The sequence below is a fragment of the Giraffa tippelskirchi genome, chromosome 11 (assembly GCF_054371585.1).
Source record: "Giraffa tippelskirchi isolate mGirTip1 chromosome 11, T2T-mGirTip1v1.2.pri, whole genome shotgun sequence".
Taxonomy (NCBI): Eukaryota; Metazoa; Chordata; class Mammalia; order Artiodactyla; family Giraffidae; genus Giraffa; species Giraffa tippelskirchi.
The window spans coordinates 149167594-149189678 of NC_137285.1; the positions used below are offsets into that span (position 1 = coordinate 149167594).

At 41.5% G+C, this 22085-nt stretch overlaps 2 protein-coding genes across 7 annotated transcripts in view; one reads left to right on the forward strand and one right to left on the reverse strand.

The window, feature by feature from the left end:
• The window catches only part of LPXN (leupaxin), a 37855-nt gene extending 34510 nt beyond the window's left edge, over positions 1 to 3345 (reverse strand). For 3 of the 4 annotated variants that reach the window (XM_081544545.1, XM_081544543.1, XM_081544544.1), the window contains exon 1: positions 3243 to 3345. In XM_081544545.1, coding sequence (XP_081400671.1) covers positions 3243 to 3255 — 13 coding nt within the window. In that variant the 5' untranslated portion in view covers positions 3256 to 3345. The remainder of the gene's footprint in view (positions 1 to 3242) is intronic. The other variant, XR_014069499.1, reaches the window with a different exon arrangement.
• Positions 3346 to 7671: 4326 nt separating this feature from the next.
• Positions 7672 to 22085, forward strand: part of ZFP91 (ZFP91 zinc finger protein, atypical E3 ubiquitin ligase) — a 34734-nt gene continuing 20320 nt past the window's right edge. For 2 of the 3 annotated variants that reach the window (XM_081544539.1, XM_081544540.1), the window contains exons 1-2: positions 7672 to 8135; positions 13345 to 13373. In XM_081544539.1, coding sequence (XP_081400665.1) covers positions 7816 to 8135; positions 13345 to 13373 — 349 coding nt within the window. In that variant the 5' untranslated portion in view covers positions 7672 to 7815. Of the gene's footprint in view, positions 8136 to 8328; positions 9226 to 12389; positions 12463 to 13344; positions 13374 to 22085 lie in introns of those variants that run through there. The other variant, XM_081544541.1, reaches the window with a different exon arrangement.

The window sequence follows — 22085 nt, forward strand, 5'->3', positions numbered from 1 at the left end:
GATCTTTCTCAAGCATCCGTCTCACAAATATATTGAATTGTATGCACCATTTTGGAGATAAACAAACTGAGCTAAACTCTTCAGGGCTAATGATCCTTCAAAAAACAACCTTTAGTGGAAAAGAAGAGATGGAGGGGGCCCAAGAGGTTAAAAAAGATTCAAGAGATTTATAACTGATTCAGTGGGTGAATCCTAAATAAACAAGCAAGAACCACCAAAAAAGAAAGAATTAGAAATAGTAAACAGTGACTGAAAATTCAATAAGTAGTAAGCACTGTTAATGTATTTCAGGTTTGACAAGGATATTTGATAATATTGTAGTTTCTGTTAATATTTTAGGTGTGATAATGGTATTTCATGACATTAAGGAATTACTATTAAGAATTTTATGGATATGATGATATTATGGTTACTTGTATCATGATATATATATATATGTTTATAGATTAAATCATACAATGCCTGAAATTGCTTTAAAATAATCTAGGAGTAGAAGGAATGGGTGGATGTATAAATGAAATAAGATTGACCAAAAGTTGTTAACTGTTTAAGGTGACTCAGGGGTACATCAGATTTCTTTAAGTATTTTTTTCCTCTTGTAAATTTTAAAATTCTCTATAATAAAAGGTTTTTTAAAATCTTTTTAAAGAAAACTAAGGTAGAAATAGAAAATAAAACTTTTTCTCTCAGACTGAATGCCAAATTTCTGAGTTCTTTATCTTTATTCTGTAGCCCTCTATTAAGATACAACTTCTTTCTTTCCTACTTCCTAAGCTTTGCTCCAAACAGAAGTCATGGTTCCTCTTGGATTCAAAATAAAAAGGCATTTACAATAAAGATGAGGGGAGAGGGAAGAGCCTCTGCAAGCAAAGCAAACCATACCCCTAAAAGTAGAAGGTTACCCTTACAAGCACCAGCTAACCAGAGTTACTAAAACTCCTTTCGGGGTCATGAGTTAACAGGCCTTTCTCTTCCTGTTTCCTATGCGTATACGTATCACCAGCACTCCCAGATTATCTTGCCTTTTGGCCAGATTCTGTAATCTGAAGATGACTAATTTCAGAGGATGAGATGGTTGGATGGCATCACTGACTCAATGGACATGAGTTTGAGTAAGGTCCAGGAGTTGATGGACAGGGAGGCCTGGCACATGCTGCAGTCCATGGGGTCACAAAGAGTTGGACACGATGAGCGACTGAACTGAGCTGAACTGAACTGAATTTCAGAATGACAAATATGGGATTACTGGTGCGGGGTTTGGGGTATCAGACTGAAAACTCTACCATCCATTTTTATAGCCCTTCGTCTGAGGAAATCAAACAGTGTCAACTTCACAGCAAAAGAATTAAGGGAGGTCTCTTGAGGGTCTCACTGGATTGTAATGACTTCACTCAGAGCCACAGTTTGCTCCCGGTTCCCCCTTATGTAGCATCCTCCCATACTGAGGGTTTGGGTGAGACCTCCTGAGTGGACATAAACTACCCACCTTGGGGGCAGTACTGCCAAGAGGAAATATTGGCCCACTGGGCTGACTGTCCTCCCCACTGTTTCCCCACATTGGAGAAGATAGACCCATCCTGAGTCTTTCAGGCAGATATTGAGCTGACGGCAATCTGAAGAAGTGACTGAGGTGTAGTTATTAACAGCCTGATGAGGTTTGGCCACCTGGATAACACACATGAATGTTATCTTCCAGGCCACTTGGTAGTTTCTATATTTCTGGACCAAATTTCTCTGCCATTCATCCTGCTAAGGAAATGTAAAACTGCACCAATCTATTTTTTTTTTTTAATCTTTTAATTATTTGGGTTGTCCTATTGGCTGGAACACCAGGGCCAACAGACTTCTAAAAGAACACCTTGTCGTTTAATCGGGTTTTGGTCTAGTCATTTTGTCAGGTGTTCCTATGAGTGACGCTGAACAAGTTTTGTTTTTTTTGATTCCTTAGTTGAAAAAAAGAAGTGTATAATACCTATTTCAGAGAGTTGTTTGGAACACTAAAATGATTAACATATATAAAAATGTATAGTTTCAACTTCAGTCACTGAATAAGTATTAGTTCCCTTTCCAATTACTACATGAAAGCCATGACGTACCCCTAAAAAAGCAGAGGTAGATTTGGGTGGAACTCAGGCAAAAACGTCAATCTCTCCAACCCTCACACAGGATAAGAATTGGGATTCTACCCCAAGTTCAAAATATATTCTACTCCACGTATTAAAATAGACTTTACTTCCAAAGCAGTTCACATTTTCGTGTTAAATACCCTTTTCCTTTTCATTAACATCTCTTCCCTTCTGTAATTTGCTTTTCTTCCTTCCTCTACTCCTCTAGCTCTCAAAACATGTTTTAAAAAAATACAATATGTGAGATTTTTTTTGTTGCTGTCGTTTGCACTTTTGACATACAGCAACCCAAGACACCAAGGAATTATACAGCTTGGACACTGGGTAAAGTTTAGTGACTCAGCGTTCATAAGCATGATGGCAACAAAACTTGGCAAAGGATATGGCATGAGTCCCGAGAATGACAAGCCTGATGGCACGCCCAAGGTTTGAAATCAGGGCTCTCTGAGCAATGTGGCCCACAGCTTCAGTGCTGGTTTCAGTTGCTTTGGAGTGGAAGGAGGTATCATATTTGCAGGCCATGGTCATCTGTTCCTTCAGAATTGCTCTCAATAAAAAGCTTAGCAATGAAAGCACTGGAGTAGCAGTGCTGTGTCTTCTTGATGTAGTGCTCAATGATGGAACAAATGAAACCTCTGGCCCTTCTCCACCCTTTGCGGACGTCTTATTCTCACACTTCTAGTCCTTTTCTTCTCCTCACAACACCCTGTACCCAGTTCCCCCTTTTTCTTTTCCTCCCCAAATCACATCTCTGAACTTACCAACTCTATGACCCCCCTGTGATCTCCTCGCAGCCCCCCAAGGAGCAAAAACACTCCTAACAAAATCACAATTTCAAGCACAATCCAGTTCAAAAGTATTTGTGCAGAGTTTACTCTGTGGTTAGTGTCAAATTCTTTGCCTATTGTGCCTCTAAAAACAGCGAACCCATAGTTCCCCAAAATAACATAGTTCCTCATGCTTCACTCTTGGTTGGCCTGAGGTCAGGAAAGCAATGAAAATAAAATCTTCCAACACTATCCTCCATCTGGCTAGAAGTACACCCCACCACACATGGAAATGGCAGCCAAGTCTTCAAGCCCTTAGAGTTGCTCCTCCAAGAAGCTCCCCACTCACCCAGTTCTTCCATTGCCTCACACCCAGGATGCTCTGGTACACACACAGGAGGTTGCAGTGCACTGCTCTGGCGTGTGCTGAAGAAGAGGACCGCAAAGGGACTGAATGAGCCAGAGTGAGGCAGCCTCTATAACCCTTTTTGGTTCCTGTATTTGCTTAGCACTTCCTCTCTTTTGATGAGTTTTTTTTTTTTTTTTCCTAAGTCACAGTTTTAAAGATTGAGACATAGAAAAGTGGGTTGTTGGATTTGAGTTCTGGTTGTGCATTGGCCAAGGTGATAAAGAATCAAAATTGATTTTCAAAAATTTGAGAACCTACTATGCCCCTGGATTTATATTGACTTCATGGGAATGGCAGATTTGCATTTGTGTTTTTTTCCCAGAGTGGGTAGGGTAGCCTGCTGTGACTGTGTGTGAAAGATCCTGATTTTTTTTTTCCTGTGAAGCTTAAAGACCATGGAAGCATAATCTCCTTCACAAAATTTATCAGAGTTAACTAGCACTCAATTCATTTTGCTGTCTTTATTTACCTAATTATCCAGAAATTATGCTTACTTGCTTTTCTGAATAGATCATTAACCCATTACTCTGGACCAGGCTTACAGTTGGATTCTTGAGCCAGGTGTATTTCAATAGTTTAAAATGCAATCACCTAGAGCTGTCATGAAGAATGAAACTGGAAGATTTAAGACACCAGGTTCTAAGAGGCATATATTTCAATTATGCACACTTGCTGTCTAGTTATATGGCCTTAATTTCTCTCAAAAGAGACACTGGGGTCAACTTTCCTTCTCTTTTGGGTACTGGGATTTTATTCACGTTGAATAAAATAAGGCAATTTCAAAAGGTCTGCTATAAGGTGGGGAGAAGGAAATGGCAACCCACTCCAGTATTCTTGCCTGGAGAATCCCAGGGACAGCGGAGCCTGGTGGGCTGCCGTCTATGGGGTCGCACAGAGTCGGACACGACTGAAGCGACTTAGCAGCAGCAGCAGCTATAAGGTGGCAGTACATAAAGAACTAAAACTATGGTCTTGTGAAATAGATATTATCCCCATTTTTACCAGTAGTGAAATAGAAATTTGCTAAAGTTAACAGAATTAGTGGGTAGCTTTGTTACTTACCATAATACATATAATACAGATTTAATGTCAGAGCCTGTAATCTTTCCTTTAAAACTCAGTGGTCTTTTTTTAAGGTTCAGTTCAGTTCAGTTCAGTCGCTCAGTCGTGTCCGACTCTTTGCGACCCCACGAATCGCAGCACGCCAGGCCTCCCTGTCCATCACCAACTCCCGGAGTTTACCCAAACCCATGTCCATCGAGTCAGTGATGCCATCCAACCATCTCATCCTCTGTCATCCCCTTCTCCTCCTGCCCCTAATCCTTCCCAGCATTAGGGTCTTTTCCAATGAGTCAACTCTTCGCATCAGGTGGCCAAAGTATTGGAGTTTCAGCTTCAACATCAGTCCTTCCAATGAACACCCAGGGCTGATCTTTAGGATGGACTGGTTGGATCTTCTTGCAGTCCAAGGGACTCTCAAGAGTCTTCCCCAACACCACAGTTCAAAAGCATCAATTCTGCGGCACTCAGCTTTCTTCACCGTCCAACTCTCACATCCATACATGACCGCTGGAAAAACCATAGCCTTGACTAGATGGACCTTTGTTGGCAAAGTAATGTCTCTGCTTTTAAATATGCTATCTAGGTTGGTAACAACCTTCCTTCCAAGGAGTAAGCGTCTTTTAATTTCATGGCTGCAATCACCATCTGCAGTGATTTTGGAGCCCCCCAAAAATAAAGTCTGACACTGTTTCCAGGGTTTCCCCATCTATTTGCCATGAAGTGATGGGACCAGATGCCATGATCTTAGTTTTCTGAACATTGAGCTTTAAGCTAACTTTTTCACTCTCCTCTTTCACTTTCATCAAGAGGCTCTTTAGCCCTTCTTCGCTTTCTGCCATAAGAGTGGTGTCATCTGCATATCTGAGGTTATTGATATTTCTCCCGGCAATCTTGATTTCAGCTTGTGTTTCTTCCAGCCCAGCGTTTCTCATGATGTACTCTGCATATAAGTTAAATAAGCAGGGTGACAATATACAGCCTTGACGTACTCCTTTTCCTACTTGGAATCGGTCTGTTGTTCCATGTCCAGTTCTAACTGTTGCTTCCTGACCTGCATACAGTTTTCTCAAGAGACAGGTCAGATGGTCTGGTATTCCCATCTCTTTCAGAATTTTCCACAGTTTATTGTGATTCACACAATCAAAGGCTTTGGCATAGTCAATAAAGCAGAAATAGATGTGTTTCTGGAACTCTCTTGCTTTTTCGATGATCCAGAGGATGTCCCTCTTCTCCATTCCTCTGTGATTCTTAAACTTTTTAGTTTTTTTTTTAATGTAAAGGAGATCCCACCTCTGCATTACTTTTCCCAGCCGTTGGATGTCAGCGTCATTCCAAGTCTGCCCACTCCAAACACAGCTTTGAAAAACTCCCATCCACACTATGCCAGTTTTTACAACTGAAATGCCTTTAGCCCCATCAAAGCGCAAAACACTCCACAGAGAAGATGAACATTTGCCCAATCTGAAGTGGTAACTGAGCCAAAACACTGGAAGAAAAAAGGCTCTTCAGCACTTGGCTTGCAAAATATTGGACTCCATCTGGTTTAACTAAATGATTCATGTGAAATGTATAATTGGATTCTGAGATCTTGTTTCCAGTCACTCACTTTGGAGATTTTTAACCCCGGATGCTTTCCTTTCCGGGACTGAGAAGCATTCCTGCAGGTCGCCCCTTCATTATAATGGAGGAAAGAAAAAAAGGCGTGGGGAAGCCATGCAAGAAGTTCAGAGACATCACCAAAGGCAACTTGGAGCTAAGCAAACGGAAACTCCCGTTTGATGCATTGGAGCCATTTAGTTGCACACGCTGGTGGAAAGAAAAGACATTCTGACAAAGCTGCTGTTCTGACCGTGCTTCCTGTGTAGCAGCGACATTTAAAAACCGCAGAAGCAGATGGTTTCGGGGTGGGGAGTGGCGGGAGGTGGTGGTGGTGATGGTGGCGGTGGGGAGCCTTCAGTTATCTGGGGAGGTCACAAGAGTCACGCTAACAATGCCTCACCACCCTTCCTTCCAACCCAGGGAGCACGGCCAAGCCTAAGCAGCGGGTGCCAGTCCTCAGCCCTGATACCCAGGGGAAAAAAAGCAATTCCACAGGTCTTTCCACAAACTTTTATTAAGGATCAGATGAGGGGTAGGAATCGTGCCAGACCCACTAAGAGCCGACGGAACCAAAGTCCACCCCTGACCTCCAGACGCGCACAGAAGAGGGGATGATGCAGGAGATGTATGTGAACGCTAGCCGGTCCCCGCAGCGGCGCCGTCTAACCAGAGGTGAGGGCTACCGCGTGGCCACCCTGACATGGTTCGCCAACACCAAGCGAAAAGTTACGGGAAACTCTGCCAGGCAACTCCAACCGGCCACTGGCTCGGTAGGCGTACCCGGATGCGGGCGGGCGCCCAGGCCCAACCCGGAAACGCCGCCTCCCGGAAGAGCAAATTTGAACTGACGAGACAGCCGACTACCTCTCCCAGCGCGCAACGGTCAAAGCCTCCCAGCATCCTCTTCACCTCGGGGTTCCCATCTCTCTCCCGAAGGCTCAGGGGGAAGCGGAACTTCAGTTCCCAGGATGCCCCGGGGCGAGCCGACCACGCGCATGCGCCAGAAGGCGGGTCCTCCTTGCCCTCACGACCCCGCCTCTGTTCCACCGCCGCCATTTTTTCAGAGACTTTCATCCGGCGGCCGACGGGGCTTTTTTTCTTAAAGGAGAAGCGACAGCTCAAAAAAAAAAAAATTTCCCCCCTTCTTCCCCGCAAGACCTCGCGGCGCTGGGGACAGAAAGGCCACAGACAGGAAAGTGGGGCCGGGGTGGACGCGGAAGGACGCCGAGGTTCCCTCCGCGGCTTAAGGGAGAAGGATAGAAAGCCCTTGTGGCGTTAGCGGCTCCTTAGGGCGGCAGGTGCGCGCGCAGCCAGCCCAGGGAGCGCGCGAGGCGGGGAAGGAGGTGCGTTTCCCACCCGCCCCCTCGCGAGGCCTGCCCCTCCCACTGCCCCGGGCGCGCGTTGATCTCCGGAGGTGGGGGGGGGGAAGGTCACTTTGGGATTGTCGCGAGACGCAGCCGTTTAACGGTGAGAACGGGTGCGCGGGGAAGGAAACCTCGCGCGCTCCCTTGGAGCCGTTTCCTGATTGGTGGAAGGCCGGTGGGGGTGGGCGGAAGCCCGGGACGCCGCGACGTGAAAGCCCGCGAGGGGCGGGGCCAAGGAGCCGTTCCTTCCCCCTGATTGGCCCGCTGCGCTCCCGTGGCGGGCGCGCGCGCGCGCCGCCAGCGGTACCGGCCCTTGAGTGGCAGGGGGTGGGGGGGGCGCCCTCGGAGCCGGGCGGAGGGGAGGGGGGAGAGAGGCGCGGAGAGTGAGTGAGCCGGCCGCTCCGGGGGGCGGGGGGAGCAGCGCCGCGGCCGCCGCCGCCGCCGCCTCCGCCGCCGGGACCAGGGGGTGGGGGGGCGGACGCGTCCCGATGCCGGGGGAGACGGAAGAGCCGAGACCCCCGGAGCGGCAGGACGAGGGAGGGGGGCCGGCGGCGGCGGAGCCCCGGCCACAGCCCCCTGAGGCGGCGGCGGCGGCGCCCGCGGGGCCCCCCAGCAGCCGCGTGCTGAGGGGAGGCCGGGACCGGGGCCGCGCCGCCGCGGCCGCCGCCGTGTCCCGCCGGAGGAAGGCCGAGTACCCGCGCCGGCGGAGGAGCAGCCCCAGCGCCAGGCCCGCGGACGCCCCGGGGCAGCCGGCCCAGGCCGCGAAGCCGCCGTCCCCGGCCCAGGGCAAGAGGAGCCCGCGCCTGCTGTGAGTAACGCCGTCTCCGCGGCGGTGGGAGCGACCCCCCTCCGCCCGCGCGCAGCCTTCGCGGCTCCCGTAGCGGCCGCCCCACGTGACGCGCCGCCGCGCTGCCCCCTGCCGGCCGGCTCGGCGCCCCCCCGCCCGCGGCCTGCCTGCGCCCGGCCCCGCCGACCCCTTCCCCCGCGCGGCGGCCTCCGCTGCTGCGGCGCGCCCCCGTTGGGACACCGGCGGCGGGGGCTTCGATCTCAGCGCGCAGAATGAGGACGTTCCCCCCTTCCCTCCTGATCAGCCTCAGTTGTACTAGGATCGTTATGCAGTTGGTTTGGGGCTTTTTTTTTTTCCCCCACCGTAGTAAATTTTCACATTACTTTCCACTCGTTTTTTAAAAAAAACTTATTGGTAGGATAAAAACGTGGCTTGCCAATTTTAAGTGTAGACTGTGAAATGCGGTGTGTTTTTTTGACGAGTGTCAAAAGACCCAAAAATTTTCAATATTTCTAAGTATCATGCTTAGCATTAAGTGCTGCACTTAAAGTCTCAAACTCATTTCATCGAGCTTAACGTTATCTCCTATAGATAATAAAACTGAGGCACACACAAGTGTGTGTTTTTGGATATATTTTGATGCAGGGATTTTGTCCTTCAACATTTGAATACTCTGAAAGGAATTCTTTCATTCCCGAGAAGTCATAGAGGAACCAAGATCAACAGGAATCGACGTATTTTTCAAGTTGTTCTTCAAAATGTTCTGTGCCTAAAGTAGTGAAGCACACGTGTTTGTAAGTTGTAGAAATGAAGCGCATTAGCCATGGAATTCGTTGCTGAAGACTTTTGTGTCTTTTTGACTTTCAAGTGGAAAAAAAAAAAAAAACTTGGTAAAAGCAGGAAAAATTGAAGGTGCGGGGAGAAATCAGTTTTAAATGCCCCCGGCCGCTGCCGCCACCCTGCCTCCCCAGTAGAGATCCTGACAATATTTGGCTTACACAGGCCCGGTCAATTTAAAATTTGAAACACACCTATTCCAAAATTAAGAGTGAAGTCTGTGACCTTGGCATACTTGTCTTGGAAGACTCTCTGAAAGAAATAATATTCAAAGGTATATTGTGTTTTAGATGTGCTTTCAAATTATTGGATGTTATTTGGTTAACATGTGGTTCAGCTGGTAAAGTGGAGAAGGAAATGGCAACCCACTCCGGTACTCTTGCCTGGAAAATCCCATGGGCAGAGGAACCTGGTAGGCTACAGTCCATGGGGTTGCAAAGAGTCGAACACGACTGAGCGACTTTACTTTCTTTCAGCTGGTAAAGAATCCGCCCGCAATGTAGGAGACCTGGGTTAGGAAGATCCCTTGGAGAAGGGAAAGGCTACCCACCCCAGCATTCTGGCCTGGGGGAGTCCATGGACTGTATATAGTACATGGCATCGCAAAGAGTCGGACACAGTTGAGCTACTTTCACCAATTAACATAATTTAGAGAATTGTGTAAATTAAATTTCTGTGGACAACAAAAATCTGTACTTCTAAATGAGCTGCAGTTAGGATTCGATTAATAATTGCTGTAAATGAATTTCATAGACAAAAAATTTAAACAGTATTTACTGTCATAACTTTGAAAAGATATGTCGTTGGCCTTATTTGGATGTAAATTCCTTGGACAAGGTAACTGCTTGTACCTCAGTTTTGTTCTCTATAGGAGACGATGTTACGCTCAATGGGATGAGTTTGTGAGGCTTCAGTGCCGCACTTAATACAAAGCGTGATAGGTGGGAAATACTGAAAGTTTTTGTTTTGAGCAGTGATATGCTACCTGTTATATACCTCTACTATATATATAGTTATGTAGTAGTTATACCTCTACTGTAGTTATATAGTAGAGGTATAACTAGTGTGTAGTGGAGTTTTTCATGTAAATTCTGCCAAATTGGATTTTTAATTTTTTCTGTAACCATACACAGGAAGGTTAATAACTTAATCTTTTAAAATTTCCTTCCATTTTCACTACCCATTTGAAAGTTATATATAGCTATATCTCCTTAGCACGTTTCCCTCCCACTGATTGATCAGTTTTACTTAGAGAAAATCTCTTAAGTGTTAATTTTACCAGCTCTCATGGTTTATTATGTTCCCTAACTTCTGTCAAAACAGTACTCATGAGTCTTTGTGTTTCCACAATGTGAATGTTGGACGGTCGAGCTTGGATAGGGACTGGATAGGGACGGCCTCACCCCGCAGTGTTCCCCCACAGCGCTCCTTGGGGGGGAAAGGAAAGTCTTAATGCTTAAAAGTCCCTCTCTCTCTCTCATTCGGTATCATAAAAGATCATGGTGTTCTTTTAGCCTCAGAACTATTTCTTAACTGTATATTTTAAATTATGAGTTTTGATTGGATTGTTTGATAAATTTTCACTCTAATAATTTTTGGTTACACGTTTTCAATTTACTGCATACCCTGGAAATCTAAGAACTCCTAAAGCATTTCAGCTCAGTAAACCTTGATTAAGCAAATAATTGGGTCTGGTAGTGTGCTGAGCCAGGATTTATAAAGAAAAATGAGACATGGATTTCAGTAAAGGGGAAAGGTGCATTGATTAGTGGAGGTTTGTCAAATGTATGCATGGTTTACATTTTCAGAGTGATAAATTTTAAAAAGTAATTGAGAAACTTTATCCTTTAAGACATTTCAAGTTTTGAAATGTCTGATCCCTGAACCCTGGTCAAGTGCCTTCTGACCTTGATTCAGCTCTGTTTTCCAAATAACATTTCTCTCAACTTCCCAGTAATCAACTGTTTAACCTACCTTTGTTTCTCTTGATCAAGGAAACAGCCAAGTTACTTGTACAGTAGCTTCAAGTGTCAGTAAATAGACTTGGATTGATTGTAATCTCTTCCTCTTACAAGGCAAAATAGAAAAAAGCATTGCTTTTTACTGCTTACTAAGTGACCTTGGGCAAGTCACTTAACCTCCTTGAATATGCTTCTTCATCTTTAGCTGGTAATTTATGATTTGTGGAATGAGCTTTACAGTTAGATGGCAATTACTGTTTTTATAAATTTTCCTAATCTTATGACAGTTTTTCTATTTGCATTGACATACTCAGAAATTAATGAAAAAAATAGGAACTCTTTGTGAAGGGGAATAAAAAGAATTTTTCAGTGAATGTGCTCAAGCAAAAGGCATTAAGTTAAATCTATAATCATTTTAAATTAAAAGCTTAAAGCCTAACAGTAAGGAAAGATAAACCAAATTTGAAGAAAGGTTATATATTAGTACTAAGAATTAGGCTCTTTATTTGCTGTATTTTAGCCAATAAATTCCAGAGTTAAGATTCTTATGCTTCAAATGCGGATGTTTATACCCTCATCTAACTTAAAAATGTATAGGTATCTATGTATGGGTATATACAGATATCTGTGTATACATACACACTCCAGCTTATTTCTGATTTAGAAGTTAAAACATCCATTCTCTACTAATAGGAAAACACTATAATTGTTAAAATAAGATTACTTTAAATGCAGAAGACTTACTTTCTTCCTACTATGTGATAATAAGTCCTTTGATTATCTGATGCATTTCAGAATTTAATACTTACTTTTTTTTTTTTTTTAATTTCTCACTTAGCTGTTGAGAAAAGCTGTTATTTCCTCACCACAAGGAGTATAGGAATATAGGCTAAAACAGTATTCTTAGTGGTAAACCTACAGGTTCAGATGGGTTACAAATGAAACAAATGCTGCGCTGTTTTCCAGTATGTGGAATTCCATCTGGGGTTTGTTTTCTTGCAGAAAGGAAAATGGTAGTAAGCCTTTGCTTCACACTTTCTTTTTGTAAGGTGATCGTCATGATAGTGAGAAGAGGCAGTAATACTCTGAATTGGAAAAAATTCTGAATTCTGTGGCTCTTTAGAGAAGGCTTCAATTGTATAAGCCTGAAATCCCATTTCCTTTTGCGGTGATCTTGGTAAAGGAAACACTGAACCATTCCGATAGGCTTTCAGAAAGTTTATTGCATAGTGTTTCAAGATCTAACAATGATTTTATGTACTTTTCATTTAGAGCTAGAATGATGAGCAGTATTCTTGTGTTAGTTATTAATTGGGACATTAAAAATGTAATAAATTATAATACCAAGCTTTTAAAAAATAAATGAGGTGAGAAAATGATATCTAGTCTCTCTAAAGAGAACAGAATTTGTATTATGCTGTGGCTTCTGTATCTGCTTGGATATTCTTCGTAAAATAAGAGTCTTCATTTGTATTAGGTTTATTTTCAAAAAGGAGAAAACTATACTGCTCAGAGATGCTGTTGGGCATTTTGGGAAAGCTCCAAGACAGGTCAGCTTTGAATTTGGGTAAGGGCTATAGAGGAGAGTCATTATACTGTACTCAACAGTTCATGTTTGATAGAAATTTCCCCAAATTAAAAACGTGAATGACATTTTTTTAACCACCAGTTTATTACACATTAGACTTTTTACTCTTCCTATCTAATTTGTAAAGTTCAAGTTACATTTATTTCTAGGTCCAGTCTGCTGCCGTTTTAGAAATAGATTTTGACTTCAGTTTAACAAATGAATAATTTTAGGCTTTTCTTTTAGGTTCGTTAAATTTTTATTATGAGAATTGTCAAATATATCCACAGTAGAGGTAATAATGAAACCTCAGTATTTATCACCCAGATTTCACAGTGATTGAGATTTTGCCATTCTGACTACCTTTATCCTTTTTCCCTCTGTTTTTCTTTTGGCAGAAGTATTTTAGAGGATATCTCAAATATTTCATTGCACCACTAGTTACTGCATTTGTGTAAAATAAAGGCATTTTTCTTTTATGACCATTTAATACAACAAAATTGGCAATAGTTTCTTTGTACCAATATCTTTTTACAGTTAAAAACAACTATTTTGAATGATACTCTAGCTGTGTGCTGTCAAATATGATAGCTACTTGTGGCTATTTAAATTATATTAATCAAAACTGAAAATTCAGTTCCTCAGCTACAGAGCTATTTCAGTCACTCAGGAACCACATGGAGACTACCATATTGGACAGTACAGATGCAGAATATTTTTTGTCATTGCAGAAAGTTCTACTGGACAGTACTGCTCTAGATGTTTTCTGTATCACTCTGGAGATGAACCTGGAAAGGCTAAATGTTTGTATTTTAAGAAAATGTGCAAGATGATTCATGTACCATTTGATTCTCTTTTCTTTCAGATGCATAGAAAAAGTATCAACTGAGAAAGGTAAGATGGGTCCTTCTTAGCACTCATAAACCTTACATGATTACTTTATAATCTGACAGAAAATAGAATGAGCTTCAATCTGATCATTTGAATTGTTTCTGTTTAAAAGCGACTTACTTAGTAATGAATTGTTGGAATAGATAGGCCATATTTAAGTAGTGGCAGGTTTGGGCAAGTGGAACATTTTAGTGTTATTTAAAAACCTAATAATGGGAAATCAGATTATTTGATGTCACTTTATTGTAATTTTTAAAGTTACTTGGTTTTTCAGTAAAGTAGCAGAGAGGAATGATATACGGTATAGCCAAAATCTTGATGCTTGTGGAGTCATAAATGTGCTTTGAAGAATGCAGAAAGAAAAGTGTTCTAAGATTGCAGCCTTAGAAAAGTGTTCTAAGATTAAATGGGCTCATTAGGTTATTTCACATAGCAAACCAGATATATGTATTAAAAGTATTCTTATCTGGATTATGAAGGCAAGCTAATGTTCAAATTTTTTTTTTTTTAACGCTTTTTTAAAAAGACTGTTCTGGCTTTGCAGATTGGATTATTAAAATTGCCCATATCATGTTGAGCCAGTTGCTCATTTATTAAATTTTTTTTCCTACTTACTGACTTTGTTCCTTGATAGTGCATTCAAATACATAGCATCCTTAAAACTAAAACAAAGATACATTTAAGCATATTTCATTTACTTTGTCTAATCTTGGTCCAGTTCTGAAGTATTAATCGGTTAATTTGTTATGTATGTATGTAATATGAATACATATTATCCTCAGTATGGACTTTTCTCTTTTAAAGAATGCTTTGCAATATGCATGTATAGGTCAAGTGTAAAAGCTGAATTTATGCCATTTAGAAGAATGATAGTGTGGTTAGGAACCAGTAACTTGATTACTCTGTGAGTAATTAGGTATCCGTGACCAGGCCTTTTTTTCCTCTGAATTTTAGAATCTGCTAATACTTCATTTCATAGTATACCAGGCAGAAGGATTTCGTACTAGGCAGGTTTTTGTGTAGAAAGCTTTGCGTGACTGTTGTGTTTAGGAAGTTTTGGGTTTTGTTGCTGTTGATTCTTGAAAATTAGAATATGTCTGCCAAGAATGGAAGCTCTTGTGTTCCTTATTCAGAGATCGTTTTGGAAATTTCAGGGTGTGGGGGGAATGTTGAGACAGGTGACAAGCACCAGAGCAGTTTCTACTAGGACGACACAGCCTGCGTCTGCCAGAGCTGGACTTCTCCCCTGTGTCCGAAGACTGCGTCTAAAGGGATTATTCTGGGTTGCCTTGCAGTGAACTCACAGAATGTAGTGGAAATTTAGAACTCTGTTGCAGATGACTTTTTAATTGATTTTAAACCAGAAGTTGGCATGTTATGTAAAGTTTTGCATTGAGGAGAGATTAAAACTGCATTATGGGTAATTCAGTCTCAGTGGGTACCACTTTAATCCACTAGTTAAATGCCCTGGATTTAGAGTTAGAGCTCAGGGTTTGAATTCAATTTCTGTCTTTTATTGCAAATAAACTGCACAACAACTATTAGAGTTGATAAACAAACTGAGCAAGGTGGTGGGACACAGGAGTAACGCACGGAGACCCGTTGTACTAACAGACTTCTTTATGGTGACGTTGAAATACCAGAAAGAGAAAGTAAAAAGAAAAACAAACTCTCTTAAAATTGCCTCAAAAAGATAGCATAAAATACCCAGAAAAAAACCTGAGCAAGAAGGTAAAAGACTTAAATGTGGAGAAGTGCAAAACATTGATAAAGAAAACTGAAGGTGATTCAAAGAAATAAATATGGAACCACAAACGATTCAGAATTACCAGAGCAATTCTGAGAGAAAAGAACAAAGCTGGAAGCATAACCCTCCCATGCTTTAGACTATACTACAAAGCTACAGTCAAAACAGAGTGGTATTGGCACAAAAACAGACATGAATCAACAGAGCGGAATAGAGAGCCCAGAAATAAACACGTACACCTACGGTCAATTAATCTTCAACAGAGGAGGCGAGAGTATACAGTGAGGAAAAGACAGTCTCTGCAGCAAGTGGGGTTGGGGAAGCTGGACAGCTGCATGTGTACCAGTGAAGTTAGAACACGTCCTCACACCATACTTAAAAGTAAACTCAAATTGGCTTAAAATGTAAATATCAGATATGACACCATAAAACTCAGAGGAGGTAGGCAAAAACATCCTCTTACATAAATGATAGCAATGTGGACTGCGAGAAAATATTTGCAAACAGTGCAACTGACAAGGGTTTAATTTCCAAAAAAATACAAACAGCTCTTGCAGCTCAATATCAAAAAAACAACACAATCAAAAAATGGGCAGAAGACCTAAACAGACATTTATCTGAAAAAGACATACAGATGGCTAATGAGCACATGAAAAGATCTTCATCAGTGTTAATTATTCGGGAAATGGAAATAAAACTGTAATGAGGTACTGCCTCATACTGGTCAGGATCACCATCATCTGAAAGTCTACAATAGTAAATGCTGGGGAGAGCGTGGAGAAAGGGGGGCCCTTCCACGCCATTGGTGTGAGAGTGACTTAGTGCGGCCGCTGTGGAGGGCAGTGTGGACGTTTGTTAAAAAGCTGAGAAGAGGCATCAGGATGCAGCACTCCCTCTCCTGGTACGTTACCAGAAAAAGATGGAAACTCAAACTCAGAATGATACACGTGCCCCGGTGTCACACCGCGCTATTTACGACTGCCAAGAGGTGCAAGCAACCTAAGTGTCCCTCCACAGATGAATGGGTGCAGAAGACGTACTGTGTGTGTTTATATTTTCCAGTGTGTGCGCACACACACTGAAACATTACTCAGCCATAAAAACATATGAAATAATGACATTTGCAGCAACATGAACAGACCTAGAATTATCATACTAAGTAATGTAAGACAAATATAAATAACACATAATCACTTATATGTGGAATGGAAAAAAAGATAAAATGAACTTAAATTTATGGTTACCAACAGGGAAAGGAGGGGGGGATAAATTCGGAGTTTGGGATTAACAGATAACACACTACTATATATAAAATAGATAACCAACAAGGACCTACTGTATAGCACAGGGAAGTATAGTCAATATCTAGTTATGATGGGAAAGAATCTGGAAAAGTATGATGGGCGATATGTGTGTATAAAACGAATCCCTTCGCTGTACACTTGACACTGATGCAACATCGTAAATCAGCTGCGCTAAAATTTTAAAAAGAGAAAAACACCGGCATTATGGGTAAGTCAATCTTGAAGTCCCACTTTAATCCACTAATTAAATGCTCTGGATCTGGAGTTAGAGCTCAGGGTTTGAATTCAAGTTCTGCCTTTTATTGCCTGGTTAGTGCTTGGATGGGGTAAATTCTGCCTTCTATTGCACATAATCTGGTAAACTGAATCCAGTAAAGAATCAATAAAAAGTAACTTGTTAAGCTTATAAAATTTCAAAGAAATCCTCTCCAACTGCCATCTCAATCTCTGTGTAACTTTAGTTGCTACAGTAGTCGTTCAACTCTGAAGTGTATATATAGGTATATAAGTGTATCTTATAGTTCTACAACTAGATCACTGAATATAGAAATGGAGATGATTTCTAAAGATATCTCTTTGTCTCATTAGTACTGAAAAGATGTTTTCAGGGTTATCTTCACTCTTACTCCAGACAACTTGGAAAATATGTGCTCTCCAATTAAAAGTGAGAACGCTGGACATGTTTGATTAAATTATATTGTGCAATCAAAAAAGGAACTGGCTGTTGTTTTTAAATTATTAAATTGCAAAGTGCCGTGGTCATTTTTCAAGCTGAAATAATAGTAAAGAAGTGCATTAGGTCCCTGTGCCTACTGTGTTGACTTGACCCTGATGAGTGTGTATAAACCACAGTGGACAATTGCTTCCTGCAGAGTTTATTCAGCAGATGATTGTCAAGCACTCCCTGCGAGTCCCACACTGTCCTCGATACTGGGTTGTGCGGTGAACGAGTGTGCAGATGACGAGACTCCAACGGTGTAACACAGTGAAGGGAAAGGAGTGATTTGCTTTAGGGTAGTTAATAATCCCAGTGTTGCTTTATCTGCTAATTTTAATTTCACAGACTTTGTTTCTGGGTAGTATGCAATGTAGATACCAAAATACACAGCAGTTACATATAAGACAGCCCCTCCTTTTTTTCCCTTAAAGAATGTCTCATGAAATTAGAGCTTGGAGGAAACAGTTTGGAATCCTGGTTGTTTAAAAATTTGATTGTATTGAAGTGTGGGCTTCATCCTTTATTTAATATCATTTTGCTGTTTTTAGTTATTCTCCCTGTTGTAGTGATGTTTGGAAAAGATTGCCTAGACAGAAAGAATCACCAAGTGAGTTGATCAGATCTAGGGATTTATTTAGATTGTTTTTGTCAGAGTATTTCTGTTTTCCTGTGGTGGTATAGAAATTCTTAATTTTTACCATTTGAGTTTCTGCACAAAGGATGTACAAAAAAACATTGTATTCACAATGATACTCTTCTAAAGTTGGCTTAAATACTAGTTTTGTTTTTGTTTTTTAAAAAAGCAAAGGACTTGCTTTCCCTGACTTCTTTAAATATGTTGAGATTGGCTAATATTAATATTTCAAAATGGACTTTACTAATTATTTATGGAAAACAAAGTAGAGCTAATTATAGACATACACAAGGTAGCAGGATCAGGTTTCTGAGACTCAAGGTCTGACTGTTACAATGCTTATGTCTCAAGAGGCTGACAGTACACTAGGTAGTCATTTTATCCATCCTGTTTCCTTCCTAGCCCTTTATCTGAAGGGGACAGGAACCACATTATTCCTCTCAGGGTGAGAAAGATCTGCTCAACAACTTGTTCCTTGTTAGGAATGCCCCATAGCCTTCAGACTGTTTTTCTACTTCAAATATCCGGCCCTCCGATGGTTCTTCCTTTCTGTTCTAGTTTCCTAGATGTGCCAGACATACCTCATTTATGATTAGTGTGGATTGTGACATGGGCTTAGAAAGCCTTGATTATCAGTTCCTTTCGGTAATGAAATGTTGTATCAATCAGGTCAATAAGTCTTTCTGTCCCTTACATATAAAGAAGATAGGTGTATAATAATTTGCTTATTATGATTCAACATATCAGAACTATCTTGACACAGTTATAAGTTTATCTTGTTATATATAATAATTATTTTATATTGAGATCCCTTTTCCTCCAGAGCCAGTTGAGAGTTGCAACAGAACACCCTGGCAGAAGAGGCCTAAGGTCCTGAGTGGGCAAACCTACACTCAGCAGATAAGAATCGAAAACCCCTAAGAGATACTCGTCTCGATGTGAGGACATAATGCTATCTTTCCGCTGAGATTATGGGTGGGCAAGATCCTCTGACACAAAGAAATTAGCTCTGAGTTAATGACCCCTGGTCTTTTAAGTCCCAAGAAGGGTCAAGCCCCTCTGAATTAAAACTAGCTAGGTTGGTCTAACTGTTCATACACCCAAGCAAGCTCTGCCTTTAGCTTTAGTACAGTTGATTCCCTGCTGAGAATTCTCTAGGGTCTGTCTTTTGCTTACATACTTCCTTAAATGTGGCTTACTTGTTTGATCCTAGACTCCCAACTTATATCCTGCCTTCTTATTGACTGATTCTGTTTGTAACTTTAACTCGTTGAGAATTTCTAAACCCCATTTTCTTTCCTGTGACTCTCCCTATAAACTTCTGTGTCGGTTGTATATTGTATACACACTGTTCAAACCCTTGGAGGTTTAAAATAGAACCGCCTGTTCCTTCTCAGTCGGGCCACTCTCATCGGTGCCCTCCAGCTCAGACACTTTCACTTCTGTGGTCTCAGGACAGTGGTCCAAAAGCTGCAAGGCCTCTTGAAGCCATCCCACAGAATACAAGATCAGCTTACAAAAAGCAGTTGTATTTGTGTGTATTAGCATCAAAACATTGAAATTATAAAATTGTAAAAATATTGTTTACAGTAGTACCAGAAGTATGAATTACTTAGGGATAAATGTGACAAAAGATGTGAAGTATACCCTGAGAGGTACAAAACACTGCTGAGGGAAGTTATTGATAAAAACCTCAGTAAAGAGCGGTGTGCCTTGTTCATAAGTTTGAAGACTCGTTAAGATTTTATTTCTCCCCATATTGATCTGTAAGTGCAGTATAATCAAAATCAGAATCCCAACAGGTTTTTTTTTGTGATCAGTTTTGACATTGAAAACTTCTTGAAGAATATTGGGGACCCATAGGAGTTTGCCCGGGTTCGATCCCTGGGTTGGGAAGATCCCCAGGAGAAGGCAATGGTAGCCCACTCCAGTACTCTTGCCTGGAAAATCCCATGGATGGAGGAGCCTGGTGGGCTACAGTCCATGGGGTTGCAGAGAGTTGGACACGACTGAGTGACTTCACTTCACTTTATAGGAGTTTGCAAACTACACTGTGAAAACCATTAGTTTACACTCAAATCCCAACATGTTTTTAACAGTGGGATTGATTCTCTAAGGAAAAAGGAAGAGATGAGTTATTTCATGGGCTTCCAACTGTGACTACTACACGTAGCTGTTCTTTCTGCGTTTATTTAACTATTACTTGATTGAAGGACATTTGGTATTTCTCAGGTTCTCCCCCCACCCCCTGGGGCGGGTAGATTACAGGTGATTTTTTTTTTTTAAGAAATTATTAAGATACACCATACATGTACAAAAGTACACTTAACGGAAGTGTACAGCGTCATGTATATCCACAAAGCAAGTCCAGTCATGTAAACATTACCCACCTCAAGAAACAGAACACAATCAACCATCCCTGAGTGTAACCACTGTTGTTACTTTGAACAGCACAAATTAGTTTTGCCAGTTTTTGAGTTTTATATAAGTGGAGTAATACGTTATGTACTCTGTGTAGGGCCTCTTTTCCTCACCATTATGTGACATTCTTCTGTGTTGCATTTGTTATAGATTGTTTATTTTCATTGCTATGTAGTGTTCCATTGTGGGAATATATCACAGTTTATCCATTTTACTACTGATGGGCATTGGGGTAGTTTGAGTTACTGACCTTTATGACTCAATGCTGCAATGCCTGTTTTATTAACACAGTCTTATTGAGTCACAGTTTACATATTGATAGTTGAAAATACACACATTTTTAAATGTGTAATTCTGTCTATATAGGTACATCTTTTCTGACATCTTGTATACAGACTAGTACTTACAGTATGTGAGGTTTTCTGTTTTGAGTCTGGCTTCTTTCACTTAGCACAAAATTTTTTAGGCTACTCCATGTTGAAGCATGTATAAATATTTTCATTCCTTTGTGTGAAAATACTCCATTTGATCTGAACAGATTGTTCATCACTTGATCTACTTTTTAAATAGCTACTGTGAATAATGATGCTGTGAATGTTCATTGCAGTTTTAGATTAAGAATTCACTTTCTTGAAATGTTTCTTCTTGTGGTCTTTTAGGTCAGTGTCTTACATAAATGAGCCGCTCTTTTGGCACTTGAACCTGAGACTTGGTGGAAATGAACCAGCTCTCAAATCTGAATTAAGCTCTTGCACTGGCACGTCCCCATTTCTTTTTTATATGATTAGGCATGGCGTAGTGGAATGAATATAGACTTTGGACTTAGATATACCTGGGTTCCAATCTTAGCTCCACCATTTAATATGTGAGCTTGGGAAAGTCAGTTACTTGTTTTCCTCAACTATTTAAAAAAAATATTATTTGGCAAGATTATGAGGACTAAGTTTAGAAAAAGGGAGAAAATATTAGGCACTTAACAAGTATTTAAGGTTTGTTAGTTTTCCTCCAAAAATGTAAATATTTAAAGAGAGGTAAGAAGACTTTCGCTCGAGTTTGTTCCAGCCTGTTAACCAGCCGTCCCCTGTTCACCATATCAGTGTCAACTCTGTAATCTTGGATAAGTTGCTTCATTTCTCTCAGCCTCAGTTAGAAAAGTGAGGGGTAGTCTGAAGGAGGACCAGGTCGTATTAGGATAAAACTTAGAACTCGAAGTGTTTTATCGTGATGAAATGGATTTGATGTCGGATTGTTTTAAAAGGATTGTCGGCTGCTCTCAGATTGAGAAAATTCACTTGGTTTCATCTTTTGGTCCCTAGAAGAATTGGGAGAAGCATGCCTGCCAGCAGTACCAGTGTCTTTTTGTCTCAGTTCGTGGCATCCCCACTCTTGGTTTGTCCTTTCTTCCTCATCCCAGCACGTGGTCTTCACCGCACCGGCACTGGGTGCCTGGTGTCTTACTCACGTAACAGAATTAACCATCGTGAAACATAGATTCCAGTGACATTCAGCACATGGACAGTGTTGTGCTCCCGTCACCTCGATCTGCAGAGGCCCTATACCCATTAAAGGGGGTCCTTTCCCACCCAGCCCCTTTCCAGCCTCTAACAAACACTAACTTAGTTTTTTATTTTTTATATAGGAGTATAGTTTAACAATACTGTGTTCATTTCAGGTATACAGCACAGTGGTTCAGTTACACGTATGTCAGTGATTCATTTATACATGTATCCTTTTGATTCGCATTTAGGTTGTTACCCGAGCTCCCTGTACTGTGCAGTAGACCCTCGTCAGTTAGCCTGCTTTCAATAGAACAGTGTGCGTCTCTCACTCCCAGAGGTGCTTGATCGCTTCTTAGGAGTAATACTGCATTTCGTTTGTCCATTGGGTGTTT